A 19,591-nucleotide genomic window follows, 5' to 3' on the forward strand; every position below is an offset into this window, starting at 1 on the left:
ATCAAAACCAGAGGGGGGCAAGCCGTGGTCGTTCAAGTTGTAATACAGAAAAGGTTAAGAAACCAAAATTTCAAGAAAATTATAACAGCGCTTTAAATTACATTTTTTATACTAATGTCACTTTCCTTGAAATAAGAGAACTTTTTTTTTTAATTTCGTCCTCAATTGAATTTAATTTTGCTTCTAAAGGGGTGGGGGGAATGCCTCCCCCCTTCCGCCCTGCTGGGTACGTGCATGTATACGAGGATATAATACGCAGCACCTAGGCAACGATTTGTCATCTTGCAAAATAGAGTTTTGGTTGCGAAATGGACGCAAAGTGTTATCTACCAGTTAAAAATTTAAATTCGTTTGTAGCAACAGGGTAAGTTAAGTCTTATTCAGGATAAAAATAATTTTAATGCGATTAGGTCAGCTATCTTTCTGTACATTATTCGCAAGTGAAAGTGGATATCACTGTAATTAGTCTCATGCAGTCCAATACTAATATCAATAATCATAATGAAATTTAGACCAAGCTGAATGAGGAAAGTTTAAATGATAGTAAATATGTAAAAAAAATACGGAGCCGACAAGTATAACCATGACCCCCATGCACAACCGTGCGAATTCGTGCGATTTGGACTGCTTGTGGCATCATATGCTCAGCAGTCCAGCAACACCCAGTCCGATAGTGTCCACAAATATCCACAGGGAAGAATTACGCTTCGGTAGCTTAACTGGCTAAAGCACTCGACCGGAAATCCGGGTTCGAATCCCGGTCAAGGCGGATGATTTTTTCTCTGTGGATCTTTCGCATGAAATGTTTCAGTTTGTGTTAACACTATAATTATAAAGAATTAAAATCGCTACCAAATGAATGACCAATTTAGTATAGGTTATAAGTCATGACTTGCTTTTCTACTCCGACTGAGACTGAGTAATGAAAATATTTTCAAACTAAGGTGCATGCGAAAATGTCGCAGTAAAAGATGAAAAAGGACCCTATAGAATAAAGGAAGTAAAACATGTGATGCGTTTCACATCACGGACTTTGTATAATTACCAGTGTGCAAACTTTTCTCGTGAGTAAACGTGACCTGATCTCTTCTTCTACGTTGCTATTGAGTATACTCGTAGAAGGAAGAAGCAGGAATTTAAAAAAAGTCGATACGTTTTATTCCTTTTAGCAGTGTACCAATCACTTGGAAATTGGCTCACTTGCCTTACCGAGGTAGGCATAGGTTCGCATTATTTTGTATCGATGGTTGTATACCCTCAAGGTTTTAGCATAATCTCCTCTTAATGGCAATGGTCATAGAGACTCACCATGGTGTTGCAGAGGTGGAACCTCTTGTAGAGCCCGACGCACTGACTCTTGGCTGACGATGGAGCGGAGACGAGGTTGCCCGATACTGAGATGGACAGGTTGCCCCGGGTGACCACATGGGGACCACCCACCGACGCGCCCAGCCTCCGCCTTCTCCTCTGCAACCTGTGGAAATAAACAATGAATAGCATGCATTTAATAATGAATACTTGTAGCACATTTGCAGAATTAATTATAATTTAACAATCAACGCGATTCAACTCACATTTTTATCATAAGACGCATGAAAATTTAAATAGGGGACAGTATATCGTGTGTGGTTTGCAGTGCGATGTGATAGATAGCGTTAACATTATTTCAGTACGCAGAAAAGTTTTTCGGGTTTTCTACCGGTTGATGTTTTCCATGTCTCCCGACGTTTCGAGCAGCGACTTGCTCATTGATCATTCGGAAGATCCCCTGAGGATGATCAGCAAGTCGCTGCTCGAAACGTCGGGAGACATGGAAAACATCAACCGGTGGAAAACCCGAGAAACTTTTCTGCACATGATACGCCGGGAAAACCTAAGATCATACATTATGTCAATAATGCGTTATTTATTTTAATGAATTTATTGAATAAATATCGCGTTTTATGGTATTTTTAAACAGTGGTTTTATTTTAAACAAATTTCTAAACACGAGATTTTTTCCAGTTCAACGAAACACACAGTGCACTTCAGCTCATAGAATGATCATTCCGAGTGGAGACTTCAGACTCAAGGAAACAATATCCTTGGACTGCAAGGTAGCAAAGGGGAAAGACCTACTCCCCAGCCTTGAATATGTGAAATGCTATCAGGTGCCTAAGGCAAAGGTTGCGGTGAACTCTACCCTCACCTACTCATACTTCAGTTTGAATCACTAAGTTTATTAAGTAAGTGATAATATTGTTAGTACTGAAAGAACACAATCCTTTCTTTGCCAGGAAAATGTGATATGTTTTGTATTTCTATGGTTAACATATGGTGTTATTCTTTAAAAATGCATTAATTTCCTTTCGTTTTTTTAATTATTGCTTGATTTATGTACTGCTGTTTACATAGTATGATTTAGCTTTTAGTTATGATATATGTAAAATAATGTAATTATGTAAAATAATTTTTCTCGCACACCATTAACAACTGACGAAAAACTGAAACATAAATGAATAAAACAATCACAAGTTCCTTAAGAAGTTACCACCTATGCCTCATAAATCTATGGCAGACACTTCAAAAAACAAAAGACGACCACGAATGCATGCCAATACAACGGTGGCTTCATAAAAATCACAATTTAAGTCGAAGGTGAGGTTTACTCACGCCTATGTAAACTAGACTTCGGTTTGCGTCAGTAAGCGAGAGAGAATATTGCCTTCATTGACGCATACAAATTCAAATATCAAATTCCAGGGTGTCTGCATCCAAACGTCGTAAATACCTGGCAGTGTTTCCTCCAAAAACAAAAGTAAGGTGAAGAATGCACGTCACTACTCCAGCAGCATCACAAATGTCTAAAACAGCGTCATTTAGGACCTGTTTAAAGGAAAATTTATTTCTGGCCGTAAAAAATATCAGGCCGTCTTTTTCTCGCCCTTTTCCATGCGTATCTCAATCCTTATTCCTTTTCCAATTGACCTTTCTCCCTCCAGTAGGGAAGAGGGCGTAAAAACGTCCGACAGGCCTAACCTGAAATACGACCCCGTGTGAAAGAATAAAGAGCCCTTTAAACGAGGAAGGGATGACATGAGGTATAGGAGAGCAAATCGCGGATGGCGTTTTGAAGCATGGTTGTCTAGACTAGGGGTCTCCAAAATTTTCAATGTTAGGGCCACATTATACATTTACCACATTCATGCGGACTGAAGGAATAAAAATAAAACATATCAGTGCCAGTAATTTAATTTCCTCAAAAATTAGAATATAAACAAGGCAAAATTAAAAAAAAATATCTTGTCTGAAAAAAATCATGGCAAACTGAATAGATTTCAGCCCTTAGTTTTATGCAACCAAATTTGTGTGACGAATGATACTGTCTTTTTGAATTTAAAAATTCATTTTCAAATAGGTAAGTCATTTGTAGGAAATGTAAGTAAACATACAAGGATTTGTTTGGCGGGCCGAATGAAATTATGTACCGGGCCGGATATGGCCCTCGGGCAATAGTTTAAATTAGATGAGCCATTAGTAAGAATTGTAAGTAATGACACACGGATTTGTTTTGTGGGCCGGATGAAATTATGTGTCGGGCCTGATGAGGCCCGCGGACATTAGTTTGGATACCCCTAAACTAGACCACGGACCATATTCCAGAACTTTACTCATGTCTTGATACCGACTCAAATGCATCCGATTTTCGCGTTGGTATCAATAGAGTCCAATTCATATCGAGTCACCAAGCTCCAAGATGTCCGCCGTCACTGCATGACGATTTTAAAAATTAATATAAATACATCCACCTGCTGCCTTCCACTTCCAATTGTTATCTTTTTGATACAATAACGTCATGGCAAAATCAGCAGTGCCGGAACGCACTTGCGTAAACGTTTTTAGAGGTGAAATATTACTCTGTGTGTTTTTTACTGCAAGTTATAATTTACATTTTTAACCGACTTTTTTTTGAAAATCAATGCATACATTATTAATTTTCAGGAATTTTCAAAACAATTGATGAAAGTGTTATTTGACTATTATTTATTTTGTTATCCAGTGCTGGAACAGCGTTCCGGCGCGTACCGGCACCATGACACCACTGTTTCCATACGAAAGATGTTATAGCTGTCATGTGTGAACGAGATCCTGGATTATTTATTTTGCGTATATACCTTTCATTATCAATTAATGTATTCCGCCTTCTGTGTTTTTGTGTTGTTCACATTTTAATGGAACAGTTACTTTTTTGTATGAAGTCAAAAATTTACTTTCATTTTTTTAGCATCATTTCGAAATGTTGAAATTTGCGTATTTAAAGCTTATTGCGTTTATGCAAATAAATTACACCACGTTTCATTTCCTGAAATAATTTCCCAATAATTATGAGCGTATCATTTGGTGTATGTATTGCATTATTTTTTACATGTACCTGGATATATCAATTGACCATATTCATGTTATGTGCATTTTTCAATGGAGCAGAATTACTGTTGCTGCGCGACTCTAAAACTTCTGCGCGCGTGCGAAAGTTGTTACGCTTATGTAAAGCGAATTAAGCTGGGAGCCGCAAGAAACGCGGAGGTTGCGGTATAGGCTTAGACTGCCAAAGCAATTGAGAATAGATATCTTTAAGAGCGACACGGAGAACTTCATCTTAGAGCCCCACAGTATTTCCAGGTCCGACAGAAGCGATAAATTAAGAGAGAAATTTTGTCGAAAGGATGCATATGGAAATTCATTCTTCCCCCGAACCATAATGGAATTTTAGTAAATATTAGTGTTAAATTTGTATGAGCAATTGCTTTTTATAAATAAACAGCTGGTAAAATGTAAACAACCTCACCAAACGCCTTTTAGGCGGCCTGCGGGGTAGTATGTAGCTGTGGATAAATATTATTTTATAAGAATCGTGAGCTTCAAAATGAGATAATTTACTACCATTCCACAGAGTTATATTGTCCATATTGTATTTATTCTTATTATTTAACACTAAAATTTTCACTCGTCTGTCCACACTTTGAATATGCGGCGAGCATACGGGATCCAGCGCAAAAAAAGTTGTGATCTACGAACTGAAGAAAATACGATGGGAAGCTGCGCGATTCTCGAGAAACTGCTGCGGGGGTACAGAAAAGGTTACACAGATGTTAAGCAAATTATCCTCGGAGCCGCTAAAGTAATTGAGAATAGATATCTCTAGGAGCAACACGTATGACACCATATTAAAACCCCACCATATTTCCAAGTCCAATTAGACTTGGAATGCGGCGATACGGCCAAGGATAGTGCAAGATGAATATCCTATATGAACCTTCTTACTGCACGATCTGGCCAAGGGTAGTGCAGGATCAATATCCACTGAACATCCTTTGCACTACTTCAGGAGAATGTAGTTTGAACTCGGATAGTGCGCCATTAGCTGATTCATCGGTCGTTCACGAAGAAAATCCTTTGCACGCTGCACTAGAAATATTCTTTGTATGTCTTTCGAACAAACTTTTCCCCACTGGGAACAGAAATGAAAAATTAAGGGAATTATTTTGCTGTAAGTATAGGAATGGTAAAATCGTTTTTCCCTCGCAAGATAAAGGACTTCAATAACTGGAATAAATAAATGCAAGGCGTAATTGCGTAAGAGCATTTCCTTTTATGCGTAAACGGCTGGTATACTCACACCTCTCAGACGCACGACCTTTTGGGCTTTTAGCGGGATAGCAAGCAGATCAAGAAAATAAATTTTATGAACGAGCCCATAACTTAAAACAAAAAGCGTTCTCTTAACCCCTTCCACTTCTATTTATTTTCCGAATATCGTGCTCCTGTTCTCCATTTATTTTTTTCTCTTTTTAATGATAGGTAATGAAATTATATTTTGTAATATTTTATAAACGTGGAACCGTCGAATAAAATGTGATTATGAAACATGGAGAACACAGCTATCGCTACTCCAAGAAAGTCATTTTAATCCTTCCAATGCATCATGTTTCATGAGATCTGAACTATTTATATATACTGTGAATGTTTTGACATTGTTAAGCTTTCAAAAAACTTATATTGCTCCTCTAAATTGTGCTAAAATCATGTAAATCCGATGACGAGATACACTCGTCATTGCGCTGTTTGGCGTTGAAAGTTCATGACGAGCTGGACTTGTCATTACAGCGCAAAGGGTTAAGATTAAACCAGTAGTACTTAAGGGGAAATGCACTTGAAAATCCACAAATTAAAAACGTAAACCCAATTTCCAATTTATTTCAAAATCCACATTCCCCGCCAAAATGAGAAACGAACTGAAAAACAGCTGAATGCACTCCCAATCAAAGTGAGGCGCTCTAGCCCCATATTTCAACCTGGGAGAAGTCATTAAGGTTATGGGATAAAAGTACACTGCTCGCAAATTACATGCATGCGTTATATATAGGATTATCTGCCCAGTAATGAAAATTGAGTTCGATCATGTGGAGAAATTCCATTACTTTTGCAGTCAAAATCGCATAGTAAGTCCAGATTGGTCATGGATAGTGATTAAAAAGGACTACGTTGAATAATGCTACGAGAAATGACGAGTAATATAACACCCTAGTATTACAATGATGTATGGGAAGCTCATTAAAAAGGAGACATTTTTTTCGCCCAGGTAATGAAAATAAGCCACTAGCGCAATAAAAATTAAGGACAAAAAACGGTTCTTTGAATCTAGGTACATTATTTTTAGAGATTTAAATCGTTATGAAAGAAAATGAACGATATATTTTATCGGTAATGAACTTGTTATATTTGAAACCAATGGGTGAGACTTGAGACGAGTAATAGCTTCATGACTAAGGTAAAATTTGGTAAATTCATAATAAATAACAAACATAGATGTGCCATTTTTTCCAAGGGAATGCAAATTTAATTCAGGACCACGTATGGCGCTGTTAAAACATCTTCATTTAAAAATATACAGCATTTTAGTTTTTATTTTAAGTGAATGTACCATATGCTACTGAAACCATCACGTCAGTATTTCATTCTGCTATAATGGTAACTCACCAATGGCGTAGTGAGGAATTTCGTTCGGTGGCGGGGGAGCGTCCAAAACCATCGGGGAAAATGCTTAAAAAACAGGGTACAAAGCAATGGTTTTTAAACTAATTTTACCACTTTTATTAATCGAAAAAACTGCATTTGTTAATTAAATATTTTTTAAATTCATGATTTTACAATATTTCGTTTTCTTTTATGAAGGAAAATAATTGTTTTTATATTTGAGGGTGTTCCTGACCCCCCTAGGTCCCTCTCTCCTCCTATATGGTCCATAGGGACATATGTATCCCATGAGATAAGAACACTAATATTGTGAAAATTAAAGGACAAATCCGGAGTTATCGTACTAACATTACATGCTAGGTACTAATAAAGATTAAACCGAAAGTCCTGTTATAAATACCCTTCTCGTGGAGTTGCTATAAACTTTCAAATTTCCACTTCGTAAAAAGAATTTCAAGTCAAAGTTTTAAAAAATGAGGAAAATAGAAAACATAAAGGATATCAAAAAAAATACTAGAAAAAGAAAAGCATCCAACAGCCCATTCTTCAATAAAACCAATTATAACAATCATACACTTTCTCATTTAATTCTGAGAGAATTTCAAACATTTGTGACATATCTACATCTACATAATACCCCGCAAGCCGCCTAAAAGGCGTGTGGCATGTCCCTTTGACCTTAAATTAAGAAGAATAAAAAAATTAAAAACTAGATGGCTATAGTCTATTCTTCGAAAGAACCAATTCTTACAATGATATACCTTCTCATTTAATTTTAAAGAATATATAATATATTTGGGACATATATGCATTTATCTTAAAGGGTTGAACAGGAAAAAAATCAATCTATATAAACCGGTCCAAAACTTACATATCATCCTGTAAAATAGAGCCGTCCGGTGTGAAGAATGTCTGCAGACAATATATAATGACAGTATCGACTCCTCCGATGGGGTGATCATTGCCAAAAATTATAGTGGACTGGTCGTATTACTTCCTCCAAGATAATGCATCGAATTGAACTAGATTCGATGAGGGAGTTAGTGGAAAGGGTGGATGTGTTCCCAAAAATGGCTGATCATACAATCGACCAATCCCCACTGAACGACCACAGGAACTTATTAATTTAGTCTGTGATATTTCAGTATGCGTTAATAAGATTGAACCATTGGGGTAAGATGGTCACTGAAGACAAGGTAGATGCATAAGCATAAACACAAAAGTGGTTTCTTTTAAAGGACAGTGAGTGTATGTGTGTATACTTAACTGATGTGTTTATATTTTTTTATCGTGTGCTGGACATATTCCTTGCTTAGATTTACTTTAAATCGCTTCTTTCACTTTGAAGAACCAATGACATAAGTAAGGTGTTTGTCTGTGCCTGAAATGCTTTCTCCCTAGAGTGTTTAAATATTGTCCTCGTCCTTTTTCTATTACTTATTCCAAACCCTTTCTTTCCATACCTGTGAATTTATTTGTATAATAAAATTTATAATATACTAGCTGACCCGGCGAACTTCTTATCGCCTAACAATCAATGAACTTACAGTTCAGTTACACCATTTATGAATCAAGAGCGGCTGTATCGTTTTTAATCATATTTGATTTATTATAATAAAATAAGGATACAAAATCAATAAAATTACGTAAATGAGCATAAAAATTGCTTGTCAGAAACACATTTTCTTTATTGAATCTACATAGGGTGGATCGGAGCAGGATGGCAAGCCAGATACGTCCAAGGACTTTTAACGTTCAGATAGATAGTTGGTGACTTCGTCTTCGTTTTTTACACAGTAAAAAGATTTGAATTCATGCAGACTACCAACTATTTGATCCTGATTTACCTTAGTTGTGTCATCCACATCTTCGTTCTATGCCGTCAAAATTGCTCGCTCAATCGACCATTTGTTATATTTGTGGTGATCAATCATATTCGGGTACACTTAGTTGATGAGCTCATTTTTCGATGACAACAATTTGCAAACTTTCCGAGGAAATGAAATAAAACTTCTCGATTCGTCGACAAAAACACGGACATACCCGATTGTCAACAATTGCTTGGAGATTTGTTTACAAACACGGTAGTGAGGTATCAACTCGAGCTGGGCTTATAATTAGCTCGAAATAAACTTTTTTAATACAATTTCAATATTTTTAATATATTTAACAATTAAAATGTTATATAGTTACGAAATTCAGTCATTGAATTGGTAAAAATAAAACAAATTATTTAATTTGTAATTTTTACCGACTTATCAATTGTTGCAGTGTTACCAACAAACACATAAATAAGAATAAAACTCAGCTCCTAAACACATATCCCTAAGAAAGAAATGAATTTTTTTGTGAATTTTTCCAATTTTTTTTAAATGTTCTATATGTTATCCGGGGCTGAGACGAATCCAATGAACCTAATATCATTAACATCGGTGCAGCCGTTCTCGAGTTATAAGTGCTCTAACTAACACGATTTTCGAATTTCTTTTGTATACAGGGTGTTTATAAATGAATATCAGGGTTTTAACGCATTATAATATTTAATACATTATACTTACAGTTATAAATTATATGTCAAATGAAAGATGAACTCAAACAGTTTTCTTTTTTTGCAACAATGCACATGTGTGTGAAATGTTTCCGCCGCGATCCGGTAGAAAGCGGTAGTAGCCAAGATGGCGACTACTGAACAGAAAGCGTTTTGTGTTTTACAGTTTGCAAAGACTTCATTCATTTATAAACACCCTGTATATAGATTTGGGACGTATATGTATTGACTTTAACGGGATAAACAGGAAAAAAAATCAAATCTATAGAAACCGGCCAAAAAATTACATCTCACCCTCTAAAATACAGCCATCAACCACCTCAAGCCAGCAGTCATCATACACTCATTGAATTCTACATACTGTAGTTATACACTAAAAGATGCACGCTGATAGTGTGGAACAACTTCTTCTCAGTACCCTGATCATGAGACAAAACTTAACCAGGCGGCGATCATACGACCTCACAGAAACATTTTCGGAGCAGGGATGTGGATCTAAAAGAAGCGAGGATATTAGATGACAGAGAAAAGGTTCCGAACCTTTTAAGGATAGACTTTAGTATCCTGAATTTTAGGAACCCGATCCCTATTTAACTTCCCAACACCTTTCTGTTCCACGCCTCCCCTCTTTCATTTATTGTTCCGCCGAGATAATCCAGCCTCTATCGCTCTTTTTCCACTCACTCTGTGGCCACATCGATACCACTCAAGTGGCCAACTGAGGAGGAACTCTTCTTTAGAACGCTGATGTCGAGCCGTAGCTCTTCACAGTGCCTTCCATCGAATGACTTCCATGGAAAAGGCCGGCGAAAATTAAGTGCAATATTTTTTTATTGAAATTGCAATAGAAAATTCGCATTTTAATCTCGTTTTAAATCGTTGTCTAAGGATCGGAAAAGGTTTTTTTATGATAGAATTTACATATCTCATTTTGACAAAAAACTGATCCAGGGATGCCGACTTACAAAAAATATTAGGGGCGCAAACCCGGGATCTTGCCACAGGAAAGTTTACAAGTAGGGAGTTTTAAGTTTTTTAAGCATTTTAGAAGAGTCATATGATCAACGTTAGAACCCTGATAGCTCAAATCTCGATATCTCGACACTCCGGGGAAAACCGACCAGCCAGACACATTTTTTCCTCACACGCATAACGAATGTTTGAGGGGGCCAGGGCCCCCTCAAACATTATATTAATTGGTGCTTGTAGCCCTGGCTATATGATACTTACAAGTGTATATACGTACTTTTATCATAACTCAATGTCACCACTTCCTAAAACATTTTTTCTCCGCATGTCATCATAACCCAAGTTGTTGACATAGCAACATATGAGGCAAATACAATAATTTTAATGCCGAGTTCCGATGAAAAGCCATGCTAATTTGCTGCGAACATGTATATATACTCCAGAACATAATGGTGATGACAATTTATACTTTGTATCGCTGAGCAGCCCATGTTTTTCGTCATTTAATGTTTTACTGGGCTATAAGTTAATGGAGTAATGATGAGGCCTAGAATTTAATCTACAGTGAAGACTAAGAATCCTTTTGCTACCGAATCTCAACGTGTTGATAGAAATGAGACTACTTTACCATAGCGCATGGAAAAAAATACGTTTACAATGATGACCGTTTGGCTTGAGGCCATAAATGGGCGTATGTTACGATTTAATGTGCCCCAGTCTCTGAGCAAGAATGTTTAGTTATTTGATGATTTCAATTTATTTTCGACGTTATCAATCCAAAGAGATGAACTCCAAATATTAAAAAAATTAATTGCTAGGGGTATGTAATTACAGTAGGTTTAACAAAACTGCCTGCGGACTAAAAGTAGGTAATACTATCTTTGCAGTCATTCAACAAAAGAAGCTGTAAAGTCAGAGGTTATTACTTAATTTTACATCGATGACTTTGGATCTATGCTAGAAGTTAATGGAAGAATGATGAGACCTAGAATTTAATCTGCAGTGACGACTAAAGGCCGCTTTACACGGCGAATGATTTCATTCGCATGTTCATTCAGCATGATCATGCGCATGATCATTCACCGTGTATGACGGAACAATTCGCGAATTAACCTTCATGCGCATGTTCTATTTTGCTCAAATGATCCTGTGAATGATCACGTGATCATTCAGCACGATTTTTCGCATGATCATTCACCGTGAATAGCGGCCTAAAAGATCCTTTTGCTGCCGTGGTTTAATGTGTGGGTAAAAATAAGGTGACATTACAATATTCCACAGTAAGTGAAAAAAAACCAAGCGAGGATAGATTTTATCCCTTGTCAAACCCTAAGGGGTAATGGAGGACGAGAGTGGATCGTCTATGGACCCCGGTACCCCGAAACCCTGCATGCCTTTAACCTTAACCATTTTAGGGGTGCAATTTACGCCGTTTTTAAAAGGAAGGTTCAAGCGATTCGGGAGTCAAGATAATGGAATGGATGGAGGACCCTTAGCTATGGCTTAACGTGCGGTTTCGACGATAGCGCTGGTTGGGTCCATTTAGGGGTCATCTAAAAAAGAGCCTAAATCGGTGTTGGCGCCCGTAAGAGGGTTTTTGAGGTGAAAAGGTGAATGTTTCCTCGCAGGCTTAAGAGCTGAGAAGTGGTTCTTAGCAGGAGGTAGGGGAAACCTCCTTCTAAGCGTTTGGAAGAGGGCCTGTATCACCATGGCAACGTAGTGAACGTGGGCTATATCGTGGAAGGTAGTTAGATCGGCCATTCATCCATTCACGTTAAGAAGATATGTAGCATAAATCGGTTTATTAAGATATTGATACTGGCCATCGAAGAATAGAAAGCGGGATGAGTGATTCCCGACTGATTATAGCCGTGTGGCATGATAATGGAGGAGAAGAATGGAGAAGGTGAAGTGGACGAAGAGGAGGATGATCGACGAAGTGGTGGGTGCATAAAGGTGATGTACGGAACACAGAAGATATGGATGGAGCGAGTTATACAAAGGGATCATAAACACACTTTCTACTACTTAAATGCGATATAATACCATGCGCACAAATTGATGTAAGTTGATGCGCGATATGAATCTTTTTATATGTTGTGCAAATTTTCAATATTTTATACACCTAGTTCGCTCACATTTGAACACATTTTGCATTGTGCATTATATTTCAAAGAGAATAGGATTTTGTAAATGTCTGACTTTGTTGTTTGTTGATTCCTCGTTGGAAATGCCCGTATATGTGATGATTATCGAGTAATGGTAACAAATAAATAATTCAAAATAAAAGCGAGATCCAACGAAGTCAAGACATACAACCGCAAAGGAAGTCCATGCATATAAAACATTTTGGATAACATGAACACAGGAAAAGCTCCACTATATTACCAAATAAACTTCTTCCTTGCATCCACTTCCTTGGAATACGTTTATTCAGTATGGACTAAAAACAAAATACGACAGTAAAAATTTGGGGTAAAAAATACAGAGGGCGTATAGAAGGACGCGGTGAGGAAAAGGGATGTTTTCCGGTTTATTCCCGCGGAAGGGAAGTGTATTTTCAGAATTCTTTTGTTTCCCTACTCCGCCCAATTCCCGTGTATTCTGCCCCCAGGAATTTGGCACGATGCTATCACCATCTCGCGGAGTATAGTGCAAGCTACGCCGAGCCGCACATTGGAATGCGTGGGGAGATGGAGAATTTCGATCTTCAGTTGTCGTGCGTGCGCCGTAAATAAGATCGACCTATGGAGATACAAACACGATAGGTGGACGACTTCGTGTGGAGCATGAACGGGGCAAACATTTTTTTTTGCTATCCATAAAGAAAGGAAACAAACATCTGCTAGGCACGACCACGCCGGCTGTATCGAGAGCCGAAAAATCTTATTGTTCACAGTTATGGACGTACGTGACCTCTGACCCTGGTGAAAGGGTTATTTTTTGTAAGGGCACGTTTTCGGTATCGTAGCCCTAAAAATGTTCCTTGTTTTCGCACTACGGCATTATGGTAAGTGTTAAAAACGTTGATTATTGCCTAACAGTGTTGGTCTTCAAGAAATTAATGCAGAATTTTTGGCTAACGCTTCAGTATATGTTTATAAGTACCTTCATAAAGGCTTTTTTTCAATGAATATCATTTGGAATCATAAAATTTATGTAAGAAAATGATATTCATTGAAAAAAGACCTGATTATGGTAGAAAAATTTACCGAAACGTTGGCCAAATATTTTGCATATAATTCTTCAATACGTACTTATCAAGGCACCAATAAACGTTAAAAGTTGAGGTAAACAGAAATAATAAAAAACTCAGCGTTAAAAACCACAAGCCACATATTATTCAACTTCATAGTTAAGATGGTTTCACCCAGCAATTCAAACCTACGGTTGGTTTGGTTAGGTGAGGGTAAACCTCACTCCAGACTTAGCCAAAGGCGTGAGTACAGGGTAAGGTGCCAGGTTTCTTTCCCTGTGCGTCCTGGCCCTTCTAGGATTTTCGTGTCAATTTACAATTCAGCTAATTTCCCAATCTATTTCGGAGACTATGGGAATGATTAGTCTTCTTAATAAGCAGAGTCACTGTGGAACCTCAAAATATATTACTTTTCCAAGTTTTTATAAACAAACCAAATTTATTCGACATAATTAATAAACCATTTGAAAAAGACCAAACTGCCCCGTTCAACAATTACAACTTAACTAATTTTCCACGTAGTTTCCGAGAAGATTGGAATGATAAGTCTTTTTAGAAAGCAGAGTTACCATGGAACCGCTTTAAAATGAGTTTCTCTATGGAGAAACCAAAGAATTTCAGAGTGTAGACTTTTTACTCAGCGGAAGTAATTTTCCATGAGACTAAACCAGAACCCATTACCGGTATGGGTCCCCTCTTTTGGTAAATTCGGGAACTATGTGGTGGCATATTATGATAAACAAATAAATAATAAATAAATAAATGCTTAACAAATATCAAGCAGTCAAGTCGCTCGGAGCACGCTACGAAAATATTTTAGTATTTTTGAACAATACCAACAAAATTCACCACAAGCCTGTTAAGATGGTTTGCAGACATTATGAAGATGAGATCCTGTCCCAAAAAGTGGTACCTATGCAACTTGTTTTAAAATCAAAACTGATGAGATAGAATAAATTTATCAGTTGAAAAGAACACACTCTCCCGCCTAAAATTCAGCTAATTTTCCACATTATTTCCGAGAAGATCGGAATGGTCAGTCTTTTTAGAAAGCATAGTCACAACGGAATCTCAGAATGTGTTACTTTTCCAAGTTATCATAAGCAATCAAAATTTAATTCGCAGCATTAATTAACCAGTTAATAGGACAAGCTGCCCCACATAAAATTTAGATCTTACTAGCCAATTTCCGAGAAGAAGGGAATAATTAGTCATTTTTGAAGGCAGAGTCACTGCGGCACCGCTGTGAAAGGAGTTTTTTTTTATAAACCAAACAATTTCAGAGATACTCAGTGAAAGTAATTTTCCGTGAGACTAAGCCAGATCCCATCTCCGGTGGATGCCCGCTTATGTACCTGCGTTGGGGATTTTCGCTGGAGCGGGCAAGAAGAAAACGTTTTTTTATCATCATTCGCGAATGCCTACAGGGAGAGGGGAAATACTGCATTTTTCACGAGCTCCGGACAAAGTTATCGATCCCCAATCAGAGCACCTATAAGCGGAGAAGGACGAAATTCAATCGCGGAACTAAAACGCTGGGAAAGAGAGCTTGATATAGCTTTCCGCTCTGTTTTTTACCCGAACGAGCAGACGACAAAGATTACATTGAGGGCTCAAATGAATAAGAGCACACTAAAACCGTATAAAGAGGACCTCCCCGATGGATTTCCAATTACAAAGCCATTCAAGCTTGAAGGAATCAGCGTTGCTCATACATAATTGAAGAATGCCGGTGAAGTGGGTCACGACTATGAGAAGATGGCTCTATACCCGTCTTACTTAATAGCTTAAAGTGACCTATCAGCTGTCCAGGAGATTCACAGAGAAACGAAGTAAATGGCATTAGCAAGAAGAATACAAAATGTGGTTTCCGAGTCTGAAAAAGAATTCGATGTCCAATGAAAAATCATTTGAAGGATACAAAGATATACCTATCTTTCTTGACCGTCAAAAAATTTCCAATTACATGGCTAGGTTGATGTTACTAACGAGAAAGGAAGTACATTTCATAGTCATTTAAATCGAAAATATGGTCTTCTGTTGGTACATAAATTGATTTTCAATTACACATAATCTGTGGAAGAAAGTAGGATTCCTAAGGTCTTCAACTAACGAAAAGTAACTATCAATTGGCCTGTCGTGCACATTTAAAAAATGCAATATCTCTTGTAAAAATACTTATGCTATATTTTACTCCAGTATTGCTAGTGTTTTACGAGCATGGGACAAGAAATTAGATGAATGTATTATTTTGTAAATTATTTCATTTATTTTGCAAATTACTTCACTGTATGATACCACAAGTACTTTGGCGAAGTGAATTTAGTCGTGGCTAGTCTCTAAAATAGAACTCAAACTAAAACTTTACTTGATTCTGTGGTCTGATCTAGCGTGCTAGAGTGAGTACTCAAGATACAGAAATATTTCGGTTCATGGCTGTAAGACGCAGTCCCTTAAAGTTCACATATTCATGGCACAGAATTTTTTCCTTGTGCGCTCCGATTTTGGCTAGAGGGTATCTAATGGCTTTACCAGGATTTCAATCCAGAACCCATCAACCAGAAGGACTTTTAAAGTATCCAAACCAAAGAAAAGGGGTAATTTGCCATGATAAATGGATCATGATGTTAATGCAAAAGAAACGCGTACCAAAACTTAAGCACGAAAAGATAGCTGAAAGAAGGAATGTGTATATATCAGGAAAAAACCCAATCTCATAATTTTTAACCAATGGCGATGAATGGCAAGGGATGTCTTCTAAGACAGTTAAATTTTCTTGATTACCTATGCCACGGATGTTTGTTTTAAACAGTTCAGTCATGACTAAACTTCATTGAAGCTTGAAATAATAAGCGTTCTCCATCCATAATTGAAGAATGACAGCAAAGTGGGTCACGGAGATGAGAATATAGCGACATCTATCGTCTATTAACGACTCCAATGACCCGTCATTTGCCTTTATACCGTGACATCACATTAAAAGACATAGGAAGATGCATTGTATCGCTCCCCTTATGAAACTTTGAAACTTAATGAAGAAAATTAGTTAAATGGTGGTACCATTATTCCCGAAGGCAATAGGGTATTGTCCGGCTCATTGATCTTGAATGTAAACAATGACTTTGAAGAGATAATTTAACAAAGGCACCATTGAATCTATTCGTCTCAAGGAAGAAGAATTGACATTAAACATACCTATGGTTCTCTGCATGCATGCATCCACGAACTACGCATACGTGATGCACTTATCCATCCCCCATGTAAGATGATGCTTAAAATGATGACCCACCATAATTATTCCACTCTATTCATTGTCTGATTTACATGGCCCATTGAGTCTCCCGATCATAAACAATCTCAAGTAAATTCTTTATCTATTAGCCTAAGCATCCAATAAATTACGCAGATAATGGCCGCATTTAAGCACTAATCTCAAGGATATCGTAAACTCTAACAAATACACGAGCGAAATGATAATGAAAAATGAATCATGGTTGCACATCATAAATAAACTCTATAGGACTCATCTCTGTCACTTTATTGCGGTGTTACAGTGGCGCCTTGCTTGGAAAGAAGGCTATGGCTTGATGAGGAAATTGGAAATTAGAATTTTCAAAGCACTTTCAAGTAAATAACCCGAAAAACTCAGGAATTACTACTCCCTAATTACAAAAGACCATTATAATAGTTTGGCCTCGTTCATACGTTACGGCTTATAGCTTACGTTATAGTAGTCACAGCTCAAAGTTGTTATCCATAATTGTTATTTAAAAATATCACCAAGAATTTCAATGCCCGATGTTTCGACGAATTTAGGTAGATCCCAACGTTTCGCGAACGATGCTGATGCCGTCGTGACGTCATCCAATTATCTCTGTAAGGGTTACGTCCGTGGATTTTTCGTTGCGAATAGCTGGGGAAGTAGAATGAATTGGCACTTTTTTGCTTGTCAACTGAATGCAATGCTCTCGGGTCTTCCGTCGGGTGAATTACGTCTTAATGCCACGTTTAAACCGGTGCACAGTGGTCCGAAGTCGGAAAAAGCCGGACGAAAGTCCGGAATTCCTTTTTTTGAGGTAGACTTGAAACTTAGTTCATATGGTCACAACTTATTGGTGATCGTGAAACAATAAGTCATTTTTCATAGAACCCAATCGTTGCTAAGATAGAGGGGAATAAACATTACCAAATTTCCTTAATCACGCCCGATCTCGTATTTCTTCGAAAAACTTCAGAGTTAAGCTGTTGGTAGAGCATTGGACGGATTTTAATGAAATAAAAAACATTGCATTCCAATAAAACGGTACTTCATCTACATTATCCATCATTTTTTAATATTTGCGTTAATATTGGTGTGTTATAATGTCGAAAAATGGCGGGCCCTTTTTTCCCGGCAAAACCTGGCATAAAGTATACAATATTTTTAGCTAGAGAAAAAATAATTGTCATATTTTTCATCAGAGTATCTACCGCGGCGCACCGACTCCATGTTCGTCATAATGAATGCCGTCGTTGTTGGAGACGACGATTCTACCAACGAATCGTCAGTCCAACTATCAACAGTAATGCATCAACTCAATCGGGGGAAGACCTTAGAAACTCGTTCAGTTGGAGAAGTAGGCAACAATTTTAAAAGCGAAAAAAAATATTTCTTTATTTTTTTAATTAAAAACAAACTTTATTTTTTCGTAGATTTTTTTATTAAATAAATACCATGGTTTCGATGGCTAACGTCACCTTCTGGTCATAGCCGTCGAAAACAGGTTTGTGATTTAAAAAACTCTATAAATTAAACTAAATAAAAACGGAAAAACAAATTAAGTAATTCATTCAATATTTCCAGGAAATTACTCAAAGTATCGCCGGAAACCATCAACAATTATTTTATTATTCTTTTTTATCTCTATCGCAATCGGCAGTGGAAAACTTAGGCAAAATATGCCATTCCTGGACACTTTTGAGAGCAGCTCCCAAATTTTGGCAGCCCTGCTTTCCTACTCAGGTTGTTCCGTTTCGCATGGAATACCTCACGTTCACGCCCTCTTAACAATCTCCCAATACAGCACAACTTTTCGTCGCGCCCACTTTAATGGCGGCGATTCGCCGACTAAACTTGCTCGGTCGTACACGTGCGAGGCGCCATTAAGGCCCCATTGAAGGAAAATATCGACAACGCATTCCCATTAAACGGGGCCGAGTTGGTCTGCTGAAGGGCAATAAGCTCATCAAAAAATGAAAACACAAAGGATACCACGAAGAGCTTAATTCTCCATCAACTTCGCAGGTGGTCCCAAGTTTTAACCCCTTGACCTTTGAATTTCGTGCAATTTTAAGGTACTAAAAGCCACTCAGCCCCCAAATAAACAATAGCAGCTCACTAGAAACATTACTAATCCACACAATGGAAAATTATGATCGAAAGACACATATATTTAAACACAGGCCAGACATTCAAATTATAACTGCTTCATCCGAATGAAAAGCTCGTCCCAAACAGTAATCTTAATAATTAATGTAATGACTAATTCTGTACAGGAGCTTAGAGATAAATTTATGGTTGAAAAATAATTGGCCTTTCCGAAATTAAAAGTGTACGTTTGTCTAGACAGGAGGAAAATTACGTAAGTGTGCGTGTTCTTCGAAATTCATGAATGACAAATTCCGATAAATTAATAATGGCTGCCAGTACCCTTTGCAAAAGTTGGCATTAAATAGCAACCGATATTAGTAATGATATTATTATAACATATAAGTCTCCTACGTCCTTTCTTTGCTATAATTAAATAGTGTACAACAATACCTATCAATTTTCCATAGCACCATCGGTTACAAAGTTAGCAGAGGCTTTAATTGTTTACAACAAT

At 37.4% G+C, this 19,591-nt stretch overlaps 1 protein-coding gene across 1 annotated transcript in view; it reads right to left on the bottom strand.

The window, feature by feature from the left end:
* LOC124169566 (thrombospondin type-1 domain-containing protein 4-like) overlaps nt 1–19,591 on the bottom strand; it is a 191,426-nt gene that overhangs the window by 86,714 nt on the left and 85,121 nt on the right. Inside the window, exon 2 of the mRNA XM_046548206.1 lies at nt 1,309–1,474. Coding sequence (XP_046404162.1) covers nt 1,309–1,474 — 166 coding nt within the window. The remainder of the gene's footprint in view (nt 1–1,308; nt 1,475–19,591) is intronic.

The sequence above is a fragment of the Ischnura elegans genome, chromosome 12 (assembly GCF_921293095.1).
Source record: "Ischnura elegans chromosome 12, ioIscEleg1.1, whole genome shotgun sequence".
Classification (NCBI taxonomy): Eukaryota; Metazoa; Arthropoda; class Insecta; order Odonata; family Coenagrionidae; genus Ischnura; species Ischnura elegans.